Source organism: Sus scrofa, chromosome 7, assembly GCF_000003025.6.
Source record: "Sus scrofa isolate TJ Tabasco breed Duroc chromosome 7, Sscrofa11.1, whole genome shotgun sequence".
Taxonomy (NCBI): domain Eukaryota; kingdom Metazoa; phylum Chordata; class Mammalia; order Artiodactyla; family Suidae; genus Sus; species Sus scrofa.
In genome coordinates this window covers 59,919,151-59,941,706 of record NC_010449.5, presented here as the reverse complement: position 1 = coordinate 59,941,706, position 22,556 = coordinate 59,919,151, and the positions used below count along the sequence as shown (strand labels likewise).

Below are 22,556 nucleotides of genomic sequence, written 5' to 3'. Positions count from 1 at the left end.
TAAAGAGAACGTGGCTATCTGGAGGGAATATGTCAAGGGTGCCACAGGATGATGAGGAAAGAACATTTCCTGAACGGTGGGTGGAACTGAGGCTTCCCACTTTGTGATGAGAAGACTGCCAAGGTGTCCCACAGTGACACCCACAACCAGAGGACCTCTCCGTCCCCTGCACGAGGCTTCTGGGCATGTCCATTGGCTTCCACTGGGGGGAGGGTGGGCCTTGGATCACCTCGCTTCCTGATTGGTCAGCTGCACAGATTGGCAGGCGCCCGCCGGCTGCTTTAGCCTAGAGGCAGAACATGGCGGAGGCAGGAAAGGAGCACGCGGGCCTTGGGCTCCCAGGAGGAGGCGCAGCACAGTGGCCTCTGCAGCGGTATGGCCGCTTCATGCCCTTGGGCACCGGAGAGTCACCTGGGCCTGGCCTGGAATCTGGGACATCCTCTTCCCCCACGTGGAAGGTGAGACTTGAGGGCGGGAAGGGCTCTAAGGCGATCACCTCCACAGGGAGAAAGGGAAGACTTTGGCCTGATCCCCAAGTGCCGCAACAGGAGGAGGGGACATCAGGGGGCTGACAGGGATGGTTAACCGAGACAGCTAGCATTGGAACTATATAACGACAAAACCCAGTACATTCTCAAAATAATTATGCACGGGAGTAGTAAACATTCATATATTAAACAGATATTTACTGAGCATCGATTATTGTGTTAGATTTTATTCAGGGAGCTGGGGAGTGTATCAGTGGACAGAGTATAAATGATCCCTACTCTGGTTTGTTTTTAGACAAGTGGAAGACATAGTATTTATGCAAATACTATATAATTATGTAAACCTATTTCACATGGCATGCATATATATATACAGAGAGTGAGAGATCGATCTTCAAGTAGTTGTTGGTCTACCGACAGTCCAGCAACGCACCAAAGGACTAAATTTGAATCCTAACTTTGCTCTGAATTTCTGTGACCTTGGTTGAGTTACTTAGCCTCTCTCTATCTTATTTACCCTATCTTAAAATATAGATAATAAAAGTACCTACCTAGTAGAATTGTTGTCAGGACTAAATAAGTTAATATATCTTAATCACCTAAAACAGCACCTCCTGCGAAGCTGTATATAAGGGTTTAGTGATTTTTTTTTTTTTTTTTTTGTCGTGGTGGTATATATATATATATATATTTTTTTTTTTTTTTTTTTTTGGTCTTTTTGCTATTTCTTTGGGCCGCTCCCACGGCACATGGAAGTTCCCAGGCTAGGGGTCCAATCGGAGCTGTAGACACCGGCCTATGCCAGAGCCACAGCAACGCGGGATCCGAGCCGAGTCTGCAACCTACACCACAGCTCACGGCAACGCCGGATCGTCAACCCACTGAGCAAGGGCAGGGACCGAATCCGCAACCTCATGGTTCCTAGTCGGATTCATTAACCACTGCGCCACGATGGGAACTCCTCGTGGTGGTATATTTTAATGCCATGGGTTGCCGGTCATTTAATTCCTTCTGGTCTGGTTTGATTATTGAATGTGGACCCTGGGGTTTTGGATTGTTCATGTATGCGATTGTTGGTGAGGTTTGGGCAGCAGTGGGTAGGAGAAGGGTTAAAAAAAAAAAAAGAGAGAACAAATATTCCAGGTAGGGGATACAGCATGTGCAAAGGCCCTGCACCTGGAAAACCTCAGCATGTGTAATGTGCAGACAAAAAGAGTTAGGCTGGTGCTGAGAGAACAAGAGGACTGATAACATGGATGAGGTTGTAGGTGCCTTGTGAACAATATTCTAAAACTACTAGGAAATCTATAAAATTGAGTTGTGATGATCGTTGTACAATTATAAATGCAATAAAATTCACTCAGTTAAATAAAACTACTAGAAAGCTACTGAAGAGTCTTAAGTAGGAGGATTTTCATCTTTGAAAGGTCGCTCTGGTTGAAGTGTGGAGACAAAATTGGAGAAGCTTATGAGTCGAGTCAAGAAGATCTCTGAGAATGCTGTTGCCGTGTGGTAGGCAAGAGATGATGACGACTTAGGGCAGAGGTGGGAGGGGAAGGAGGATGGCAGTGGAGGTGGGGAAATCAGCCATCTGGGCATGGTTTTTTTTGGGTGGGGGGTTGGTTTTTTTTTAATTTTTTTGTCTTTTTTGTTTTTTCGAGGGCTGCACCCACGGCATATGGAGGTTCAATCAGAGCTATAGCCGCTGGCCTACACCACAGCCACAGCAACGCCAGATCCAGGCCACGTCTGCAACCTACACCACAGCTCACCGCAACGCCCCATCCTTAACCCACTGAGCGAGGCCAGGGATCGAACCTGCAACCTCATGGCTCCTAGTCGGATATGTTAACCACTGAGCCACGACGGGAACTCCTGGGTGTGTTAAAGCTATATTTTGGAGGCCAAAATGATAGGATTTGGAGATTAATTGGACATGAGTAGTGAGAGTAAGGGAGTTCTGCGTTTTTGGTAGGAGCAACCGGGAACGGGGAACATCAGAGGAGGAACAGTGAAGGGAATATCCAAGACTTCAGCTTCTGATGTCTTGGGTTTAAATGTGTTTATGCAGCATCCACCTGGGGATGTTGAATGGGTAGTTGAGTATACTAGTCTAGATTCAGAGGACCGATCCAGGCTGGAGATGGAAGTGTGTTGTCAACATGTAGGTATGTCATCAGCACGAAGATAGCTTTTATAATTAGGAGAGATGAGATTCCAGGACCAAGCCCTAAAGTAGGTCAGGTCAGATAGTGGGGACAGAGCCATGAAAGAAGATGGGAGGCACTTGGGAGAAAGCAGGTCCATCACGGTTACAGAAAGTTATTTCAAGAGGGAGAAAAGGAGTTCCCATCGTGGTGCAGCAGAAACGAATCCGACTTGCAACCATGAGGTTGCAGGTTTGATCCCTGGCCTCGATCAGTGGGTTAAGGATCCAGCGTTGCTGTGAGTTGTGATGTAGGTTGCACACGTGGCTCAGATCTGATGTTGCTATGGCTGTGGCTCCACTTCGACCCCTAGCCTGGGAACCTTCATATGCCACAGGTGTGGCCCTAAAAAAGCAAAAAAGAAAAAAAGAGGGAGAGAACCACTGACTTTGTTGAATGATACTGCAGAGTGGAGAACAATAATGATTAAAGGTTGCACGTTGCATTTAACAATGTAAACGTCCTTATGGTCTTTACCAAGAGAAGTTTCAGTGAAGAGGGTGGAAGCCAGGTAGGGCTGAGTTGAAGAGTGACTAGTAGGTGAGGAACTGGGGCCAATGTGCGTGGACAGTTCTGAGAGACTGGGCTATGATGGGGAGAAAAGAAGAGGCATAATGAATTGTTCACCAAATTCTAGAATAGTCAAGCTAAGACCATAAAAAAAGGCATTACATATTTATTTCTACCTTGTGGAACACCGTATCCTGAGAAACTGTATAAGCTGCAAATGCAAAATGGGGTAAATATGGAGTTAAAGAATGGTCCATCTATAAAAGGACCTTGTTTAAAAAAAAAAAAAACTGGGGACGTTTGAGGACATAATTAATTTTTGAAACTGCCCAACAGATTCCTTGATACCTTCTCTTAACACTCTTTAAACCCCTTCTCTGGGAGTTCCCGTTTTGGCCCAGCAGGTTATGAACCTGATTAGTATCCATGAGGATGTGTGTTTGATCCCTGGCCACTCAGTGGGTTAAGGATCGGGTGTTGCTGTGAGCTGTGGTATAGGTCGAAGACGTGATCAGATCCCTCATTGCTGTGGCTGTGGTATAGGCCGGCAGCTGCAGCTTCAATTCAACCCCTATTCTTGGAACTTCCACATGCTGCAGGTTCGGCCCTAAAAAGCAACAAAACAAAACCCCTTTCTCCTAAGGCATTTTCGTTGGGTTCATGGCCTCAGATGCAGCTGGATGATTATGACTCCTATCTTGCAACCCAGAGGCCGGGGCTATTTGACCACTCTAAGGCGTTGTTATTACAATTTTCTTTCCTTTGCAAAGTTCTTCATAACTGCTTATAAGGAATGGCACTTTTCAATAGTTTTCACATGTTTGGCATAAAGCCACAGCTACAGTGACAAGAGATGAGGCTGGCTTTTGCAGTGCTTTTGAAAACTGAACATTTGTACCTTCCTTTGAATCTGTGTGGAACCATCCTACCTGCTGCGATCAGTTTCAGCCTAGGTCTGTCATTTTTTGGTAGGGAAACGAAAGAGAAAACAAGATTTGCTCTATTTTATGTGTTCTGTGACTATTGTGCAATAGTAATAATAAAAGATGAACCATCTAAAGAAGTGCACTAAGTCCCTTGTGAATTTCTTATTTTAAAAATATGTGGTACCTGCAGTAAAAAAAAAATGTGTTAGGTAAAGCATAAAAATATATTATTGTGGAGAATAGAGTCGTTTTGGTCTTTTTTTCTCTAAGAGATTTTCAAGTTCAATCTTGGTTGAATCTATTTTGAGTTTTTTTCATTTTTCCCTGAGATTATGGGGAGAATCTGATTTTCTTATACTGTTCTATATAGTTGTTTAGTTATAGAGAAGACTTTTATCACAGTGACCACATGCTAAGGCAAAAATGTTGACTCAAGCAGAGTTCCCTGGTGGCTCAGTGGGTTAAGGACCTGATGTTATTGCTGTGGCTCTGGTCACTGCTGTGGCACAGGTCGATCCCTGGCCCCGGAACTTCAGTTTGCCATAGGCGCAGCCCCCCCCAAAAATGTTGACTCGAGAAAAACATGGATAATACAACAAGGCCTCTAAGATTTGAAGTCCTAGTAGAGAGATAAGGTTAAGTCTGTGACATCTATATAGGATGTGGAATATATATAGATAGATAGATAATTTGTCTCAGTTGGATTATTCTTATGAAAAGTTACTATCTGGAGGTAAATTAACCACAATTTGGAAAAAAATGAACTTTTTGAAATACTGAAAAAAAGATCACCTGTTTAGAACTATGCTACCTGAACATCCGTGTGCATAGAAGTCACTTGGGGATTTTTTTGAAAAATTCAAATTCTGACTTAGTAGCTCTGGTATAGGCAATAAAATTCTGTAGCTCTAACAAGCTTCCAGATCATGCTGATGCCGTTGTGTCCAGGACCACACTTTGTGAGACAGAAGTTTAGAAGACCTCGAATGAAATGGGCAGCCCTATAGTAAAATTAACAAAATGAATTTGTGGAGTTATGAGGTAAGGCAATCAGATTCATAATGAATATGCAAATGTTTTATTAAGAGGGTTAATATTGAAACCATCTGTCACTTAAGTGGAATGAGCAAATGAAATACATCTTGAACTTGATTTTAATTCCTTTCATCTGTTAGCCCAGCCTTTCTAAAAGGATTATCATAATAACAGATTGGTCCATTTTATGTCTGAATGTAATTTAGTCTCCTAATTTGAGATAATTTTGAAAGGTGATGTTAATTGCAGGTTGCTTTTAAATTAAAGTTTTACCATGTTTTTCAGATTCCAAGGATTTCTCAGACATGCCCTAATTGGTTGAACCTGACAACTTATTTTTTTCCTTTCAAAGGGAAAAAAAATCCTGTAGTTTTTATAGAAGGAACTTAAAAATAATTGCCCTACTTAGAAATTAAATAGAATATGAAGTTTGTACTTGAAATGAACTTTTAAATGCAGATTCAACATAAGCTGTACTTTGAGTCCTTGTAGCAATGTCGTTTTTTTCTTTTTTTGTATTTCTTGTGCCTACGTATTACTTAGCATGTGATAGGTGCTCAGTAAATGTTTGAATGTGTGGTAACTTTTCTGAGCTTTTTTTATGATAATGTGATAATTATGCTGTGGTTGCTACTATTGTTTACTTTGGTGTATTTCTTACAGAAGCCCTATGTAGCAAATATTATTATACTGTTTTTTAGATAAGTGAACTAAAACTCAGGTTCAGTGACTTGCTCAGGAACACAGAGGTAAGAGACCCTTGTTTTCATGCCTCTAAAGCTTGTTCCTTTAACCACTATGCTATTTGTCTTATAAGTATTAATATTTCCTATGGGAAATAGCAGTTCAGTTATGTAGGTGAGGAATTTTGAGATTAACACACAGGGTAAAAATGATTAAAATGACTGTAGATTTTTTTAAAGAAAAATTTGTGATTCAGTAAAACCCCAAGAAAATTATTTTTGGAAACTGTGAAGTAGTAGTTCTTTGTATACCTGGTAATTTTTGATTGGATGCCTGATGTTTCGGGTTGTACCCTGTTGGATGCAGGGTATTTTTGGATTCCTATAAATATTCTTGAGTTTTTTGCTGGGATAAGTTGTTTGGAAAGAGTTTGATCCTTTCAAGTCTTGCTTTTGAGCTTTGTCAGGTGGGACCAGAGCAGCATTTGATCTAGGGGTCATTTTTTCCCCACTCCTGAGGCAAAACTCCTCAACATACATACTCTGTTCAACCCTCTGCAAATTATGAGGGTTCTTTCTCTGGCTGATAAGAACAGGCCCTATTCCCTACCCTGGGTAAGTGCTCAGGATTTCTTCCTCAAGTCCTGTCAGGTGGTTCTTTGCTTAGCTTCTAGTTATTTGCTCACACATGTGAGCTGACGATTTGAGGCGGGGTCTCTGCAGGTGTCGGGGGTTCTCTCTCGAAGCAGCGCTCTCCTGGTATTCTGGCCTGCAAATGCTAGCCACGGACCTCCGTGGGCATGCGGCTCTCTCCCCTCTACTCAAGGATACCTCACACGGTTCTGCTCGGGTTCCTTCTCCTTGCAATTTGGCCTGCAAACTTTCTCCAAGAAGTAATCAGAGCCTACGGTAAGGCTCACCTCCTTTGTTTCCTTTATTTCTTAGGAATCATGTCCTTTATTACTTGATATCCAGTGTCTGAAACCTGTTGTTTCCTCTAATTTGTCTAGTTTTTAGTTGTTTCAGGCAGGAGGGAAAATTTGGTCCCTGTTACATTATGTTAGTCAGAAGTGGAAGTCCATAGTGGGTCATTTGATTAAGTCCCATTTTGTCATTTTCCACTTCCTTTCATCAATTCAACCAAATACTGTTAAGGTATCTACTGCATACATGACATTCAGTTAGGCACTGGAGAGGCTAGGGAACTGCCCTTGTGTTTCATCACAATCTTAAAATATTGGGGCATTCAAGCACAGGATTATAAGAGTAGGTAGGGCCTGATGCTAGAGTGGTGTTTCTCAAGATGTAGTGGGCAGGTACTTTGGGCACTCCCTCGGGCTGCTTGCTGGACACAGATTCATGGTTCTTGTGCCAGACTTAATGAATCAGACTCTCTGAGGGTGACTCTCTAGATGATTCTTACGTACTGCAATCTGTCTTCATGCCCCAATTCCAAAGGAAAGGTGGGGAAGAGGGAACAATCGACAAAGTAACACTGATACTATATAGCGAGGTACAATTTATTAGCTATTTGCATAAACCTCTCCCCATTAATTCTCACATGTAAGATCTCTCTTTAGATCTTATTACCATTTTGTACACAAGATGCTGGGGCCTGGCTAGATTAACTAGCCAAAGGTTTACATAAGACGTGGAGGAACTGATTCTAACACCTCAGTCTTCCTCAAGCCAGTCCCCATTCTGCTGTACACTGCTGCTTCCTACAGTGTTACCTTCACGTATGAAGATGCAGGGCTATCATCAAGAGTTGCTATTCTTAAAAAGGCAGCTTGCTTTTTAAAGAGTTAACAGGTTATATTGTTTTATTAGATTGGCTTTGAATAATAAAAAATGCAAAATAACTGTGGATTAAATAAGACGAAAGTTTGTATTATTCATCACATAACAGTACAGGGCGAGTATGACACACTGAAGCATCAGGAAATGAGGATCTTTGTATTTTGTTCCTCTGCCATGCATGGTGATGGTCTCACCGTCCAAGATGGAACTAATATTCTGAAGGGCCCGTGGGGGAAGGGATGAAGGAGTGGGCAAAGGATATACACCTGCTGTCCTTTAAGGAAGTTTCCAGTAAGTTGCCATATGACACTTCCACCTGCAGCCAGAACTTAGACCTGTGGTCATCCTAACCGCATGGACAAGTGGCTTATCTAGTCTGAATGTCACAAACTCATGTGTCCAGCTAGAAATCAGGGGTATTACCATGTAAGAAGGAAAACGGTTATTGGAGAATAAGTAGGAAATGAAAGCTTATTCCTGTGGGCCCTGGTTGGAACTCAAAGGGCGTGTCTAGTAAAAATAGCAACAAAGAAAAACATTTAGTACCTAATTACTGTATGTCATTATCTAGGATGGTGCTTGGCAGATTCTCCCCTGACCAAGTATTTATCGAATGAATGAATCACAGCCAGGTATTCGGCCAGGCATCTCTTCTTGCATTGTATCATTTAATCTTTCTGACAATCCTGTAAGGTAGTTACTACTATTTTTCTTTTATAGATGAGGAAATTAAGTATACTTCTAAGTGGCAAAACTAGGATTTGATCCTAAGTCAGGTTCACAATCATAATAATGTCTTTTTTAAAGTAGTAGTCATTAGTGTTGTTCACCAGTTATACTAAGGTTGCATATCCCTGACCTCTTGAAGTTGTGTGTCATGTTTTGATTTTGGCCAGTGAACTGTGAGCAGAAGTGATCTATGTCATGGGCAGGGCAGTTTGTAGTTCATTACCTTCTTTCCCTTTGCTGCAGTGTTGCACGTATAGGCTACCCTGTCAGGGTAGGTCCTGCAGTAAGAATGATAAGGCTGTAGGAGGTAGAGTGTGAAGACAGGTGGAAGAAGGATACATAGATAGTGTGAGTGAGAAATAAAACCTTTGCTTTGTGGCATCGTTACTTTCTATAGCACACTCTAGCCTACATCTGACTGATACAGAAATAATTTTAACAATTGTGGTTATGGTTAATTGAATTATATATCACATTCAGTGTTCATTGCAAATTGCTTAAGCTTTTGAGGAAGAACCTTCTGATGTTCTAATGTTTTTTTCTTATCACAAAATCATCACTTGTTCCAAAGCACCAGAGTATAAATACGTATTTCCAACTGTGTTCTCTTTCAGTAAACAAAAGCTTAATTTTATCGTGTAACACACATACTTTTCATAGAGGCTACGGGTTGTTTGCATAACATGATTTAAGGTAGAATTTATCTAGACAGATACAGTGAAGATTTTTTTTCTTTTAGTTTAGCGGTCGAAGGAGTCTAAGAAGTTATAATTTTAAATGAAGCCTGAGGAAATTAAAATGCATTCATGTTTACGATTTGTTTTCTGCCTACTATATGCCACTATTCAGGGCTGTGTTTAGAGATGACTAAAAAAGCATCACCACTGGAAGATCTAGCTAGTTAAGCTCAAGTACCTGCTAATTTGGAGTATTGGGTGCTTTTTAACCTAAAAAATGACAATATGGCATCGAAGAAATAGAGTGTTTCTTGAACTCAGATTTAGAAATACAGTTTGGATATTTAGACTGTTAGAGCTTAAATGAACATTGTTTGTGAATAAATCAAGGATATTGCCTATGAAAATAGCAAAGGCAAGTGTGAGAGTTGCAGAGAACTAGGATAGGTGTGCCAATGGGAGGCACCACTTTGTGGTATACTTGGTGATTTTTACAGTATTTATTAGTTTGGGAAATTTTCAAGGATTTTTATTTTTTATTTATTTTTTGCTTTTTAGGGCCACACCCATGGCATATGGAAGTTCCCAGGCTAGGGGTTGAATCAGAGTTACAGCTGCCAACCTACACCACAGCCACAGCAATGCGGGATCTGAGCCATGTCTGTGACCTGCACCACAGCTCACGGCAATGTCAAATCCTTAACCCACTGAGCAAGGTCAGGGATTGAACCATCAATCTCATGGTTACCAGTCAGATTCTTTTCCGCTGCGCCACAATGGGAACTCCTCAAGGATTTTTAGATGTATTGGAGAAATGTCCTAGGACTGTGTTTTATAGATAGAAGAGTAACCAGAGGGGCCTTAATTGGTAATTAGGACATAAAGAACTTATTCCTCGGATGCATGGGATGTGTTTTGTGTAAACATATTTTACCTCTGGCTACTAATAAAGGTGATCCAGTTGCTAGGTCTAAAAGGACTAGACAGTTTCATAATCATTAATCTTAATCGGGTATATGTGGTAAAAGAGGAGGAATCACATTTTTTTTTTTTTTTTGTCTTTTTGCTATTTCTTGGGCCGCTCCCGCGGCATATGGAGGTTCCCAGGCTAGGGGTCGAATCGGAGCTGTAGCCACCAGCCTACGCCAGAGCCACAGCAACACAGGATCCGAGCCGCGTCTGCAACCTACACCACAGCTCACGGCAACGCCGGATTGTTAACCCACTGAGCAAGGGCAGGGACCGAACCCGCAACCTCATGGTTCCTAGTCGGATTCGTTAACCACTGCGCCACGACGGGAACTCCCTAGGAATCACATCTTATGCTTAGATGCCTGAAATGATTTTTTAGGTTCTGAAGAAAAAAACAAATTTCCTAGGTGTATTTTATTTTTTTTTTATTTTTTTTATTTATTTATTTTTGTTGTTGTTGTTGTTTTTGTTGCTATTTCTTGGGCCGCTCCCGCGGCATATGGAGGTTCCCAGGCTAGGGGTCGAATCGGAGCTGTAGTCACCAGCCTACGCCAGAGCCACAGCAACACAGGATCCGAGCCGCGTCTGCAACCTACACCACAGCTCACGGCAACGCCGGATCGTTAACCCACTGAGCAAGGGCAGGGATCGAACCCGCAACCTCATGGTTCCTAGTCGGATTCGTTAACCACTGCGCCACGACGGGAACTCCACCTAGGTGTATTTTATTACTTTTTTCTGTCTGGGTACTCTGCTCTTTTATTTGTGTTCATTATTTTGTTACGTTAACACTTTGTATGTCTGTGAAATATCAAACCAAAATACTGAATTTCACAGTTTGGTAATGGGGATGCTGCAGGACCACTTTCATTAGCGTTATGTGCCCTACAAGTTTGATGACATAGTTTATGAGGCTCTTTAGCTACTAAGAGTAAGTGAGGAGGCAGCTAATAGCCTATGTAACAATTTTGCACATTTTTCATACTTTATTATGTATAAATCAGTTTGTGTCACTATATAGAGCTGTGACACTTTCTGAGGGGTTTTAAAAGAAGGAAAAAACTCAAGTACAAAATTTAATTTGTCACATCTGACAAGTAACACTAAGCCTTTCATGTAGATATAGTTTACCTTTGAAATACTTTTCTGTATTTTCATATATTTCTTTTTACTTTTTTTCTAATTTTAAAATAGTCTTATAGTACAGTCTTACATAAGTACATAAATATAAAATAGGATAAGGTTCTCATACATTGGTTAAGTGATCAAAGTTGTGTCTGAAAATCCAGCCTGTGATAAGCAGGCTTTCTGTCTCAGTATGTTGATGGCAAAATACTGTAAGTCAGAAGTCAGGTTGATGTAAATCTTTCCTTCTCCAGTTTTATTGAGATATAATTAACATACAACATCGTATAAGTTTAAGCTGTACAACGTAATGATTTGTGTGTATTATAAAATGATTGCCACAGTATGGTTAGTTAATATCCATCACCTCACATAGTTAATCAGTTTTTTTCCTTGTGTTGAAAACTTTTAAAATCTGTTGTCAGTAATTTTCAAATATACAATACTATATTGTTAGCTGTAGTCATCATGTTGTACGTTATATCTCCAGAACTTATTTAGCATATAACTGACCACCTCTGCCTCTGTTTTCTACCAGTCTGTTCTATTTCTATCAATTCATTTTTTAAAATTTCACATATGAGAGGGATCATCCTGTATTTGTCTTTTACTTATTTCACTGAGCATAATACCCTCCAGGTTCATTCGTGTTGTCACAAATGATTTCCTTGTGGCAGGATTTCCTTGCTCTTTTTTTTTTTTTTTTTTTAAATAGCCTAGTAATATTCCAGTGTGTGTGTGTGTGTGTGTGTGTGTACACCATATTTTCTTTATCCATTCATCTGTTGATGGACACTTAGATTGTTTTCACGTCTTGGCTGTTGTAAATAATGCTTCAGTGAACATGTGGGTACAGATATCTCTTTGAAATAGTGATTTCCTTTGTATTTATACTGAGAAGTGGAATTTTTGGATCATATGGTAGTTCTGCTTTTAATTACTTTTTTTAGGAAACTCTGTACTGTTTTCCGTGGTGGCTGTATCAGTTTACATTCCCACCAGCAGTGCACAAAGGTTCTCTTTTCTCTACATCCTGACCAGCACTTGTTTTCTCTTGTCTTTTTGATGATAACCATTCTGACAAATGTGAGGTGATATCTCATTGTGGTTTTGATTTGTATGTCTCTGATGATTAGTGATGTTGAGTATCATTTCATATACCTGTTGGCCGTTCGAGCATCTTCTTTAGGAAAATGTTTTTTCATGTCCTTTGCACATTTTAAAATTGGATTATTTGCTTTTTTGCTGTTGATTTGTATGCGTTCCTTATATTTTTGGGGTATTAACCCCATGTATGATAAATGGTTTTTAAATATTCTCACCCATTCCATAGATTGTCTTCTTATTTTTTTGATTATTTCTTTTGATGTGCAGAAGGTTACTGGTTTGATATAGTCTCACTTGTTTATTTCTGCTTTTGTTGCTTGTGCTTTAGATGTTATATTCAGAAAAATCATTGCTGAGACCAGTGTCAAGGGATTTTCCCCTTTGTTTTCTCCTAGAAGTTTTATGGTTTCAGGTCTTATATTTAAGTCTTGATTTTGAGTTAATTGTGTGAGTGATGTAAGATAGGGGTCTAGTTTCATTCTTTTGAATGTGAATATCCAATTTTCCCAGTACTATTCACTGGAGAGACTGTCAAATATTAGTTGATTATATATACATGGGTTTCTTTCTAGGTTCTCTGTTCCATTGGTCTGTGTTTTGTTTTTATGCTAGTACCACAATGCTGTTTTGGTGACCTAAATCCTAAGCCAGATTTAGGTTAGCAACTAGAAAGAAGATGTGAATATGATGTATGTTCTCTCTGACACCTTAAAATTAATCTTCTTCTATGATCACTTGATCCTTAAAGATAACTTTTATTGAGCTAATGTGCTAATGTGAGCATTTTATTGTGCTAATGTAAGCATTCCAGTAAAATGCTAAATTATCACCTATTAAAATTATTTTCCTGGGAATTCCTGTCGTGGCATAGCAGAAACGAATCCAACTAGGAACCATGAGGTTGTGGGTTCGATCCCTGGCCTCGCTCAGTGGGTTAAGGATCTGGCGTTGCTGTGAGCTGTGGGGTAAGTCACAGACGTGGCTCGGATCCTGAGTTGCTGTAGCTATGGTATAGACTGGCAGCTGTAGCTCCAATTAGACCCCTAGCCTGGGAACTTCCATATGCCACAGGTATGGCCCTAAAAAGCAAAAAAATAAAAAAATAAAAATAAAAATTTCCAAGAGCCAGAAATAAGTAATTTTTTTCTCAGATGCCTGGATTATATTAGTCATTAAGACGTAAAATTTTTTCTGAAGAATTAAAGTATTTCTTATAGTATCCTTTGTCGTAAATTTAATGCTTTCCTTCACCTTGCTTCTAGCTAGTCAACAAAAGAAGCTTTATGTAAAACTTTTTGATTATGCTTAAATTTATTTATAACAAAGGTAAACAGAATAGCGTAGTAAGCCCACATGTACACAGCAACAGCTTCAACAGTTACCAGTTACCAACTCATGGCCAGTCTGGTTTTGTCTCTACCCTGTTCATGTGCATCATGTTACTTTGAAACAGGTCTCAGACATCGTACCATCTCATCAACTATTTCAGTTCATATCTCTAAAAGATAAGGACTTTAAAAAAAACCACAGGCATAATACCATTTTTACTCTAAAAAATAACAGTTCCCTAATATTATCAAATAATTCTCAAATTTCTCATAGTCTCATGATTCATTTAAACAGGGCCATGTGTGATGATTGATTATTATTTTTTTTGGTATTTAAGGTTTCCTCCCTATGTTTCCCTGACCCACATCTCTTTCTTCCTTGCAGTTAATTAGTTGAAGAAACCGAGTTCTAACAGTTCCTGACAGTATGATTTTGCTGACTGCATCTCTGTGGTATAGTTAATGGGATCCTTTGCCCTCTGTATTTCTTGTGACTTGATAGCTGAATCTAGAGTTATGATCAAGTTCAGCTTAAGTTTATTGTTGGTTTTCGTTTGGGGTTTTTTTTGGCCAGAGTACTTAGTAGTTGGTTTGGTCTTCTTCTCATTGGAAGTGTCTAATGCCTGTTCAACTGTCTCCTTGTGAAGTTGCAGCTCTTGAACATGATGCCTAGAGCCATTAATTAGGGGTTGCAAAAAAATGTTGATGTTTTAATTTAATCATTTTCTTCATTTATTATCTGGAATATAAAATATTTTATATTTATAAAAGTAAAGAAAAATTTCCTTCTATCTCTTAGAGTTTACCTGTCAGTCAGTTTGTGTAGGAAAGGTAGGACAGATGCTTGATTGTTTGCCTTCATTTGCTTAAAAAAAATGAGTTTGTTCTCTAGCGTCTTCTGGTGTTGGAAAGTGACTTTTTTTTTTTTTTAAAGACCAGACGCTTTTAATATCTTTATCTTTTTAATTCATAAATTTTATCAGGATGTGTCTAGTTGTTGATTCCCCCCTTCAGTGCCTGAAACTTTTCATATCTTTGTGCAGGTGTGGAATAGTTGTTCTATTTGCTTAATCATTGCCTTTACTCAGTCTGTTTTTCCCCTTTCACTTTAGCTTCTGCTATTAAATTTGTCCTCCTGTATTTGAGTCTTTGCTCCACATTATCTTGATGATTATCTTATACATGATTTCTTCTTTGTAGTTTTGCTGTTTCTGAATATTTGTCCTACTTGATCTTTCAGACCATTAATTTGGTATCAGCAGTGTCCATCCATGTCTTCAATTAAGCTATCGAATATTTATATTTATAAAGAATGTTTTTAGGAGTTCCCGTCGTGGCGCAGTGGTTAACGAATCTGACTAGGAACCATGAGGTTGCGGGTTCGGTCCCTGCCCTTGCTCAGTGGGTTAACAATCCGGCGTTGCCGTGAGCTGTGGTGTAGGTTGCAGACTCGGCTTGGATCCCGTGTTGCTGTGGCTCTGGTGTAGGCCAGTGGCTATAGCTCCGATTCGACCCCTAGCCTGGGAACCTCCATATGCCGCGGGAGCGGCCCAAAGAAATAGCAAAAAGACAAAAAAAAAAAAAAAAAAAAAAAAGAATGTTTTTAGTGCTAGGCCTCCTTAAGTGTTCTTAATAATGTTAATTTTTTTTTTTTTTTTTGATTTAAGCTCTTGTTGATCTCCTCTGTCAGTTTTGTTTTGCTTGAAGCCACCTTTTCTGGGTTTTCTGTTTGTGCTTTATCACTTCAGCCTATTCAGTATGTCATTATTTTCCTTTAACTTACTCCTCTTCTTACCTTCGCAGTGCAAGCCCAGTATATCTTAAGTGGCAAGTGTTGGGAGGTACATGCGTCAGCCTTCTAGGCCTTCTGTAGAGGAACAGAGAGGACTCAGCGAAGTAAATTGCTCAGCTCCATTGTGACTCCTTGGAGGTTGGAAAAACAGTAGAAATTTCAGAATACATAGGTTGGTACTGCTTTTCTTCTTGGAGAGTCCACCAATTTCCACAGGTTAGGCTTTCTCCTAAGAACTAGAGCATTCCTACCTTTGCCCTAGGGCTCCTTGCTTAAGCAAGGGCCTCTGTTTTCCTCCAAGAAGAAAACATACCATCTCTTTTTATCTGAATCCCAGGACTTCAACCCACCCTTCTGGCCCACTTGGATGCTGATTTTAATAACTGCTCAAGGAAAGGTAATTGGTATTTGCATTGGATTTGGGAAGGGAAGACTGCAGGGATGCAATCAAATTACCATTTTCTCCTGAACGCCTTGGAAGTCTTTCAAACATTTTCAGATTGTATGAGCATACATCTAAAGATATTTTAGAGGAAATATTACAACAAATATATGAAAAATAGTACTGTGGAATTCCTCTGTATCCTGTTAACCTTCTCATATCTTCAGGTCTTTATTGAAGCCTCATCTCGTGATGCCCACCCTGACCACCCTCTTTATATTGTACCTGTCATGCCCTGTCTTTACACTGCCATTCCCCTTACCCTGCTTTGTCTTTTCCCTAGCCCATAGAACTTTCTTATATACTAGATTATTTATTTATTATGTTCACAGTGGCTAGAACATCTGATACCCAGGTGGATAATTTTTAACACCTTCTTCCCCTAAATGATAAAACTATTTTCATAAGAATTTCTTAAAATTATTACACAGACAGTGAAAACGCTTCCTGAGATTCATTATTATAATTATGGCTGTCAGATAAATAAGAAAAAGGAAATGTATGCCATAGTATAAGGCAGGGAAAGAGCACAAGTATTTAACCAGTTGTTTTTATATCTAGTTAACTGTTCAGACTTTGCTTTTTTGGTTAGAGGCTGACCTTTTATCTAATTGATTTTCCATTAACTAATAAATTATTTTTAAAAATAAAACTGAATATCTTCTAAGGTATAATTTAGGCAGCTAATGATAAAATTGCTGATATGCTTTATTCTCTTTTTTGTTCTTTAGTTTGGAAGCATTTAATAATTTTAAAAGAATAAATTTTAATGTTAATGGAGTTCCTGTCATGGCGCAGCGGAAACGATTCTGACTAGGAACCGTGAGGTTGTGGGTTCGATCCCTGGCCTCGCTCAGTGGGTTAAGGATCTAGCGTTGCCATGAGCTGTTGTGTAGGTTGCAGACACGGCTGGGATCTGGAGTTGCTGTGGCTGTGATGTAGGCTGGCAGCTGCAGCTCCATATGGACTCCTAGCCTGGGACCCTCCATATGCCGCGGGTGCGGCTCTGAAAAGACAAAGCCATAAATAAATAAATAAATTTTAACGTTAAAGGTGTCATTCAAATTGAGTAAAATATTTTGAGTGTGCACTAAAATTTGTACTTGCCAAACAAAATATTCCATTTTGTTGCTTGCACTTTGATTATTTTAAAATTTTAAACACGGATATAAGTACCAAAAAGAAGGCCCCATAAAATGACAGCATTGGAGTAGCTCAAGTTCTCTTTCTTGAAATCTCTGTAATCCCTATGCTTTCCTTATTTATTTTAAATCTATGGTTTAAATGCAGAAGAATGTAGCACCACAGGGTTGAAGTGAACTGCGTTCTAAGAAGGGATTTGAGATAAGAACTTTGCATTAAGCAGGCTTGAAGTTTATCAAAGCCTCGTGAGCTACTCTTAAAACAAATGTATGTAGTTAAGTCCACATGTATGTAGGCCGACTTTATAACTGGGAGTTTTCCAAATGAATGTCTATGAAGACAACAAAGTTTATTAAAGAATAAATAATAAAAATCTGATAATTTGCAGCTTATGTATGTATTGTTTAAACTCCACTGTAACTGTAGCAGTTGTTTAGAACTTAGATCAACAAAAATTTCTTTTCAGGGAGGAACATTTGATCAGTGGCATTGATTAGAATTGCTCGCACATGGTGGTAATAAAAAGCAGCTGCTTTTTAGTCAGTTGGACTATTGTTTATAAATTCTCCACAAAACATTCCCTTATTGCCTGTTCCAGGGTTGACTGCTCCCACCATCCCTTAGTATGCCACTGCTCTTGTTTATTACTTACTGTTGGCTATGCTCTTGCCCTGCTTCCCATTCCCACATTAACTCCATGAGGGTAGCTAATGTTTTGTTCAATGATGTATCCCATCTAGAAAAATGCTTGGCATCTGATAGGTGCTCAATAAATATTTTTTGAATGAACAAATGAATAAATAAAACTTAAGGTCAGGGACATTCTTTTTGTGATTTTTTTTCCCCCAAAACATTTATAAGAGAGATCAGTATATAGTGGGTACTTTGTTAATCTTAAGTGACTTAAATGCGTGGTATGTGATCTCTTTAGACCCGTGCATTTCTATATGAATTTTAGAATCAGCTTGTTAATTTCTATGAAAGAATTTAGAATTTTGACTATTACTGCTGTAACAAATTGCCACAAACTGAGTGGCTTAAAACAACCCAAACTTAGAGATTCCTTATGCTTTCCTTATACTTCTGGAGGTCTGAGGTCTTAGGGGGCTAGGTGTCAGCAGGGCTGCCTTCCTTCTGGAGACTTTAGTGGAGAGTCTGTTTCTTGCCTGAATTCCCTGCCTTGTACTATCCTTACCTCTTCAAAGCCAGCAGTCACATTTCCTTCTCTGACTGTTCTGCCTCCTTCTTTCCCGTATAGGGACCATTAGGATTCCATTGGGCCCGGCTGGATAATCCAGGATACTCTCACAGTCTCATGATCCTTAACCATATCTGCTAAGTCCCCTTTGCCATGTAAGATAAGATATTCACAGGAACATTTGTGGAGGAGAGCAGGGGTCATTATTCTGCCTACCTCAGCATCTTAACAATATTAAATCTTCCTCTGTGAACAAAGTATATCTCTTCGTATGTTTACTATATATTAAATTTATGTCAGTTTTTAGTGTGCAGGTCTTTCAATTCTTTTGTCACATTTATCCCTAAATACTTCATTTTGTTGATGCTATTATAAATTTTGATGTTTTTAAAACTCCAAACTCCAATTATTCTTTATTAGTTGGTATAAATTTAGTCTTCATTTACTGATCTTATATCCTTAAGTCTATCTACAATTCATTTATTATTTCTGGGAAAATCAATTGGATTTTCTTTTTCTTTTTTTTTTTTTTTTGTCTTTTCTAGGGCCGCAACCACGGCATGTGGAGGTTCCCAGGCTAGGGGTCTTATCGGAGCTGTAGCCACTGGCCTATGCCACAGCTACAGCAACGTGGGATCCAAGCTGTGTCTGTGACCTATACCACAACTCGTGGCAACTCTAGATCCTTAACCCACTGAGCAAGGCCAGGGATCAAACCCGTAACCTCATGGTTCCTAGTCGGATTTGTTAACCACTGAGCCATGATGGGAACTCTGGATTTTCTATATAAATGATCATGTCTGTGAATCAAGGCTAGTTTACTTTTTCCTTTCCAATCTGGGTGCTTTTTATTTCTTTTTCTTGCCTAATACAATGGATAGACAGTGTTGAATAGAAGTGGTGACATTTTTGTCTTTTTCCATTGGTCTTTCACTGTTAAGTATGATGTTAATTGTAGGTTTTTCATAGATGCCCTGCATCAGCTTGAGGAAGTTCCTTCTATTCCTGGCTCACTGATTTTTTTTACTCAGGAATGGATGTTGAATTTTGTCAAATGCTTTTTGTATATTCTTTCATCTATTGAGATGATTCTATAATTTTTCTTTTTTTTTGTTTATTAACATGATGAATTACATTCTGTTCAAAACACTTCCTAATTTCTTATTTACCCATGGGTTATTTAGTAGTGTGTTATTAATTTCAGAATAGTTGGGGACTTTTTCAGAGGTCTTTGTTATACTGATTTCTAATTTAGTTTGTGCTTGGAGAACATACTTTAAAATTTATTAAGACTTGTTTTATGACCCAGCATTAGGTCTGTCTTGCTAAATGCTCTGTGTACACTTGAGAAGAATATATATTTTGCTGATACTGGGTGGAGTGTTGTATAAACTGTCAATCAGTTCATTTGGTTGACACTGTAGCTCAAGTCTACTATATGCTTGCTGATTTTCTGTGCCTTTGTTTTATCAATTATTGAGAGAAGGGTATTGAATTCTGACTATAACTGTGGATTTATCTGTTTTTCCTTATAGTTCTATCAATGATTGCATCATGTATTTTTAGGCTCTTAATGGGGACATAAATGTTTAGGATAGTTATGTCTCTTAATTGATGCCTTTATCATTATGAAATAACCTTTATATCTTTTGGTAGTCCTGCCTAAAATTAATATAGCTACTTCAATTTTCTTTTAACTAGTATTAGCACGGTATATATTTTTCTCACCCTTTTATTTTTAACCTGTTCATATTTTAATATTTAAAGTGCATTTCTTGTATTTAAAGACATATAGTTGTGCCTTGTCTTTTATCCTTTTGTCAGATTGCCTTTCATTGCAATGCTTAAGTCATTTACATTTAATGTGATCATTGATAAGATTAGGTGTAACTCTCTAGTCTTGCTGTTTGATTTGTGTTTGTCATTATCTTTCTTCCTTTTATACTCTTATTCTGGCTTCTTTTGGATTTATTGAGTATTTTTTAATCCTTTATATCAGTCATCTTTTAAAGAGAAAATGTAGACAGGTAAATAAGTAAATACAAAGTAACAGAATTGGTAAGAGCTATGGACCAAAAAATAAAGTTGGAGAAGAGGAACTATCTGGTTTGAATAATGGAGCAGGGAGTTGGTGGCAGTTTTCAGTAGGATGGTCAGGAAAGGTGTTACCTGAAAATAGGACGTTTAAGCAAAGATCTGAAAAAGATGACATTTAGGAGAAGACAACTTCAGCTAGAAGAGCAATTGTAGAAACCCTGAGTTTTATGATTATGAATGTGCGTTAGTGTGTTCAAGGAGCAGCAAAGAGGCCAGTGTGGCTGGAGCACAGTGGCCAAAGGGGTAATGAGAGCAGAGAGGTGACGAAGGGCTAGATTGTGGAGCACTTTGCATGAGTCTCTGAATGAAGTGGAAAGCTGCTCTAGGGCTTTGAGCTGGACATGACATGACCTCATTTAATTTTTTTTTAGGGCTGCACCTGCATTATATGGAAATTCCCAGGCTAGGGATCGAGTCAGAGCTACAGCTTCCAGCCTATGCCACAGCTACAGCAATGTGGGATCCAAGCCATGTCTGCCACCTACACCACAGCTCATAGCAATTCTGATCCTAAACCCACAGAGGGAGGCCAGGGAACGAACCCACAGCCTCATGGATCCTAGTCTGGTTTGATAACCTCTGAGCCACAAAGGGAACTCCCCTTATTTAGTTTTTAAAAGGACCACTCTGGCAACCATACTGAGAATAAAATGTGTTGGAAAAGGGGAGCAAGAACAGAAACTGGAAAGCCATTCAGGAGCTTATTACAATAATCCAGCTAGAGATGATGATAATTCAGACCAGATCTGTGAGAAGTAGATTCTGGATATTTTGAAGGATTTGCTGATGGATATGGGTATGTGAAAAAGTAAGGATTCAAGAATGATTTCACAATTTGGCTTAATGAAATGGAAGTTTAGAATTATATTCTGTGATGGGAAAATTATAGGAGTCAAAAGACTGCAGCAGCCTAGTCCATGGTAGGTGCTTTGTACCAGGAAAGACAGTCATGAACATGCTGTCTTGCAGCATTCTTTCTTGGCCACATAAAGATGGGCCTTGGGCCTGGAACACTTCTTTAGCAAGAGACAGAGTCCTCATAGCCTGTGCTCCTTTGTTCTGCTTAAGTATCCTGGCCAGCCCATTGCTGTATCTGTCCCCTGGAGGGAGGAGGAGGGGTCCTTGTGCTGTAGCCATGAGGGGTGAGCACAGGTCAACTGCCCTCCATGGATGTCAAGAGAGACCTGCTAGCCATGGGGGAAACAACTCCCACTACTGATGCTGATCTTTTTTTCTTCTTTTTAGGGCCACACACGTGGCATATAGAAGTTCCCAGGCTAGGGATCAAATTGGAGCTGCAGCTCCTGGCCTCTGTCACAGCCACAGTGATGCTCAGCAGCAGATCTGAGCCACATCTGCAACCTAAGCCGCAGCTTGTAGCAACACCAGATCCTTAGCCCACTGAGTGAGTCAGGGATCAAACCTGCATCCTCATGGATACTATCCTGAATCTGCTGAGCTACAACGGGAATTCCTACTGAGGCTGATCTTGCTCTATTTTTTCTCTGTGTGAATCCAACACTGTTTCCTCCAGTGCTTGACTATGTTGTATTCCATGGTGACTCCAATACCAAGATTCATTGGGCAAAAGTGTTTGGACCTCTACTCCTGATGACAAGTAACAGATGCCCCTGTTCAACATTCTGTAGTAGATTTAAACTGGAAAACAATATTCAGCAACAAAAGAATGAAAAAAAAATTGTACTGTAGTCATAGAGTGGTATACTACAGTAATGAAAACAAATGAACTCAGGTACATATAAAAACATTGATGAAGCTAGATATAAAATTTTTCTGTATTATTCTATTCATATAAATAAAACTAAACTATGGGGTTAGAAGTCAGACGGGAGATTATCTTAGTGTGAGAAGGAAGCAGGTAGTGATTGGCAGATAGCACTAGGGTACCTTCTGGAAGGCTTCCATTTCTTTATGAGTGGTGATTATGTGTTTGCTTTATCATCATTCATTGAACTGTATATTTAAGTGTTGGGGACTTTTGGGGATATATGTTACATTTATTTTTTTAAAAAGTTGAAACTTCCATGTTAGAATATTGCCTTCCAAAGAATTTGTTTAACTGACTCCAGTTTTGATAGCTATGCCTGACTTAGCTATGCCTGACTCCTGGCTATCTTTGTGGTTTTAATTGGTCATGAAACATACAAGATAATCTATTTAAACTATGATAAGGAAAGTGTCATACAAATAACTAAATTCCTAATACTGAGAAAGTGGCTGAATAAGAGCTGCTGAAGGGAATACTGCATGGCTTAACATGCCCCTGTTGACATCTA

At 39.2% G+C, this 22,556-nt stretch overlaps 1 protein-coding gene across 6 annotated transcripts in view; it reads left to right on the top strand.

Annotated features, from left to right (window-relative positions):
- Positions 255 to 22,556, top strand: part of REC114 (REC114 meiotic recombination protein) — a 108,224-nt gene continuing 85,922 nt past the window's right edge. The window contains exon 1 of one of the 6 annotated variants that reach the window (XM_021099081.1): positions 255 to 458. In XM_021099081.1, the coding sequence (XP_020954740.1) occupies positions 300 to 458 (159 nt within the window). In that variant the 5' untranslated portion in view covers positions 255 to 299. The remainder of the gene's footprint in view (positions 459 to 22,556) is intronic. The other 5 variants (XM_005656289.3, XM_005656288.3, XM_005656287.3 and 2 more) reach the window with 5 other exon arrangements.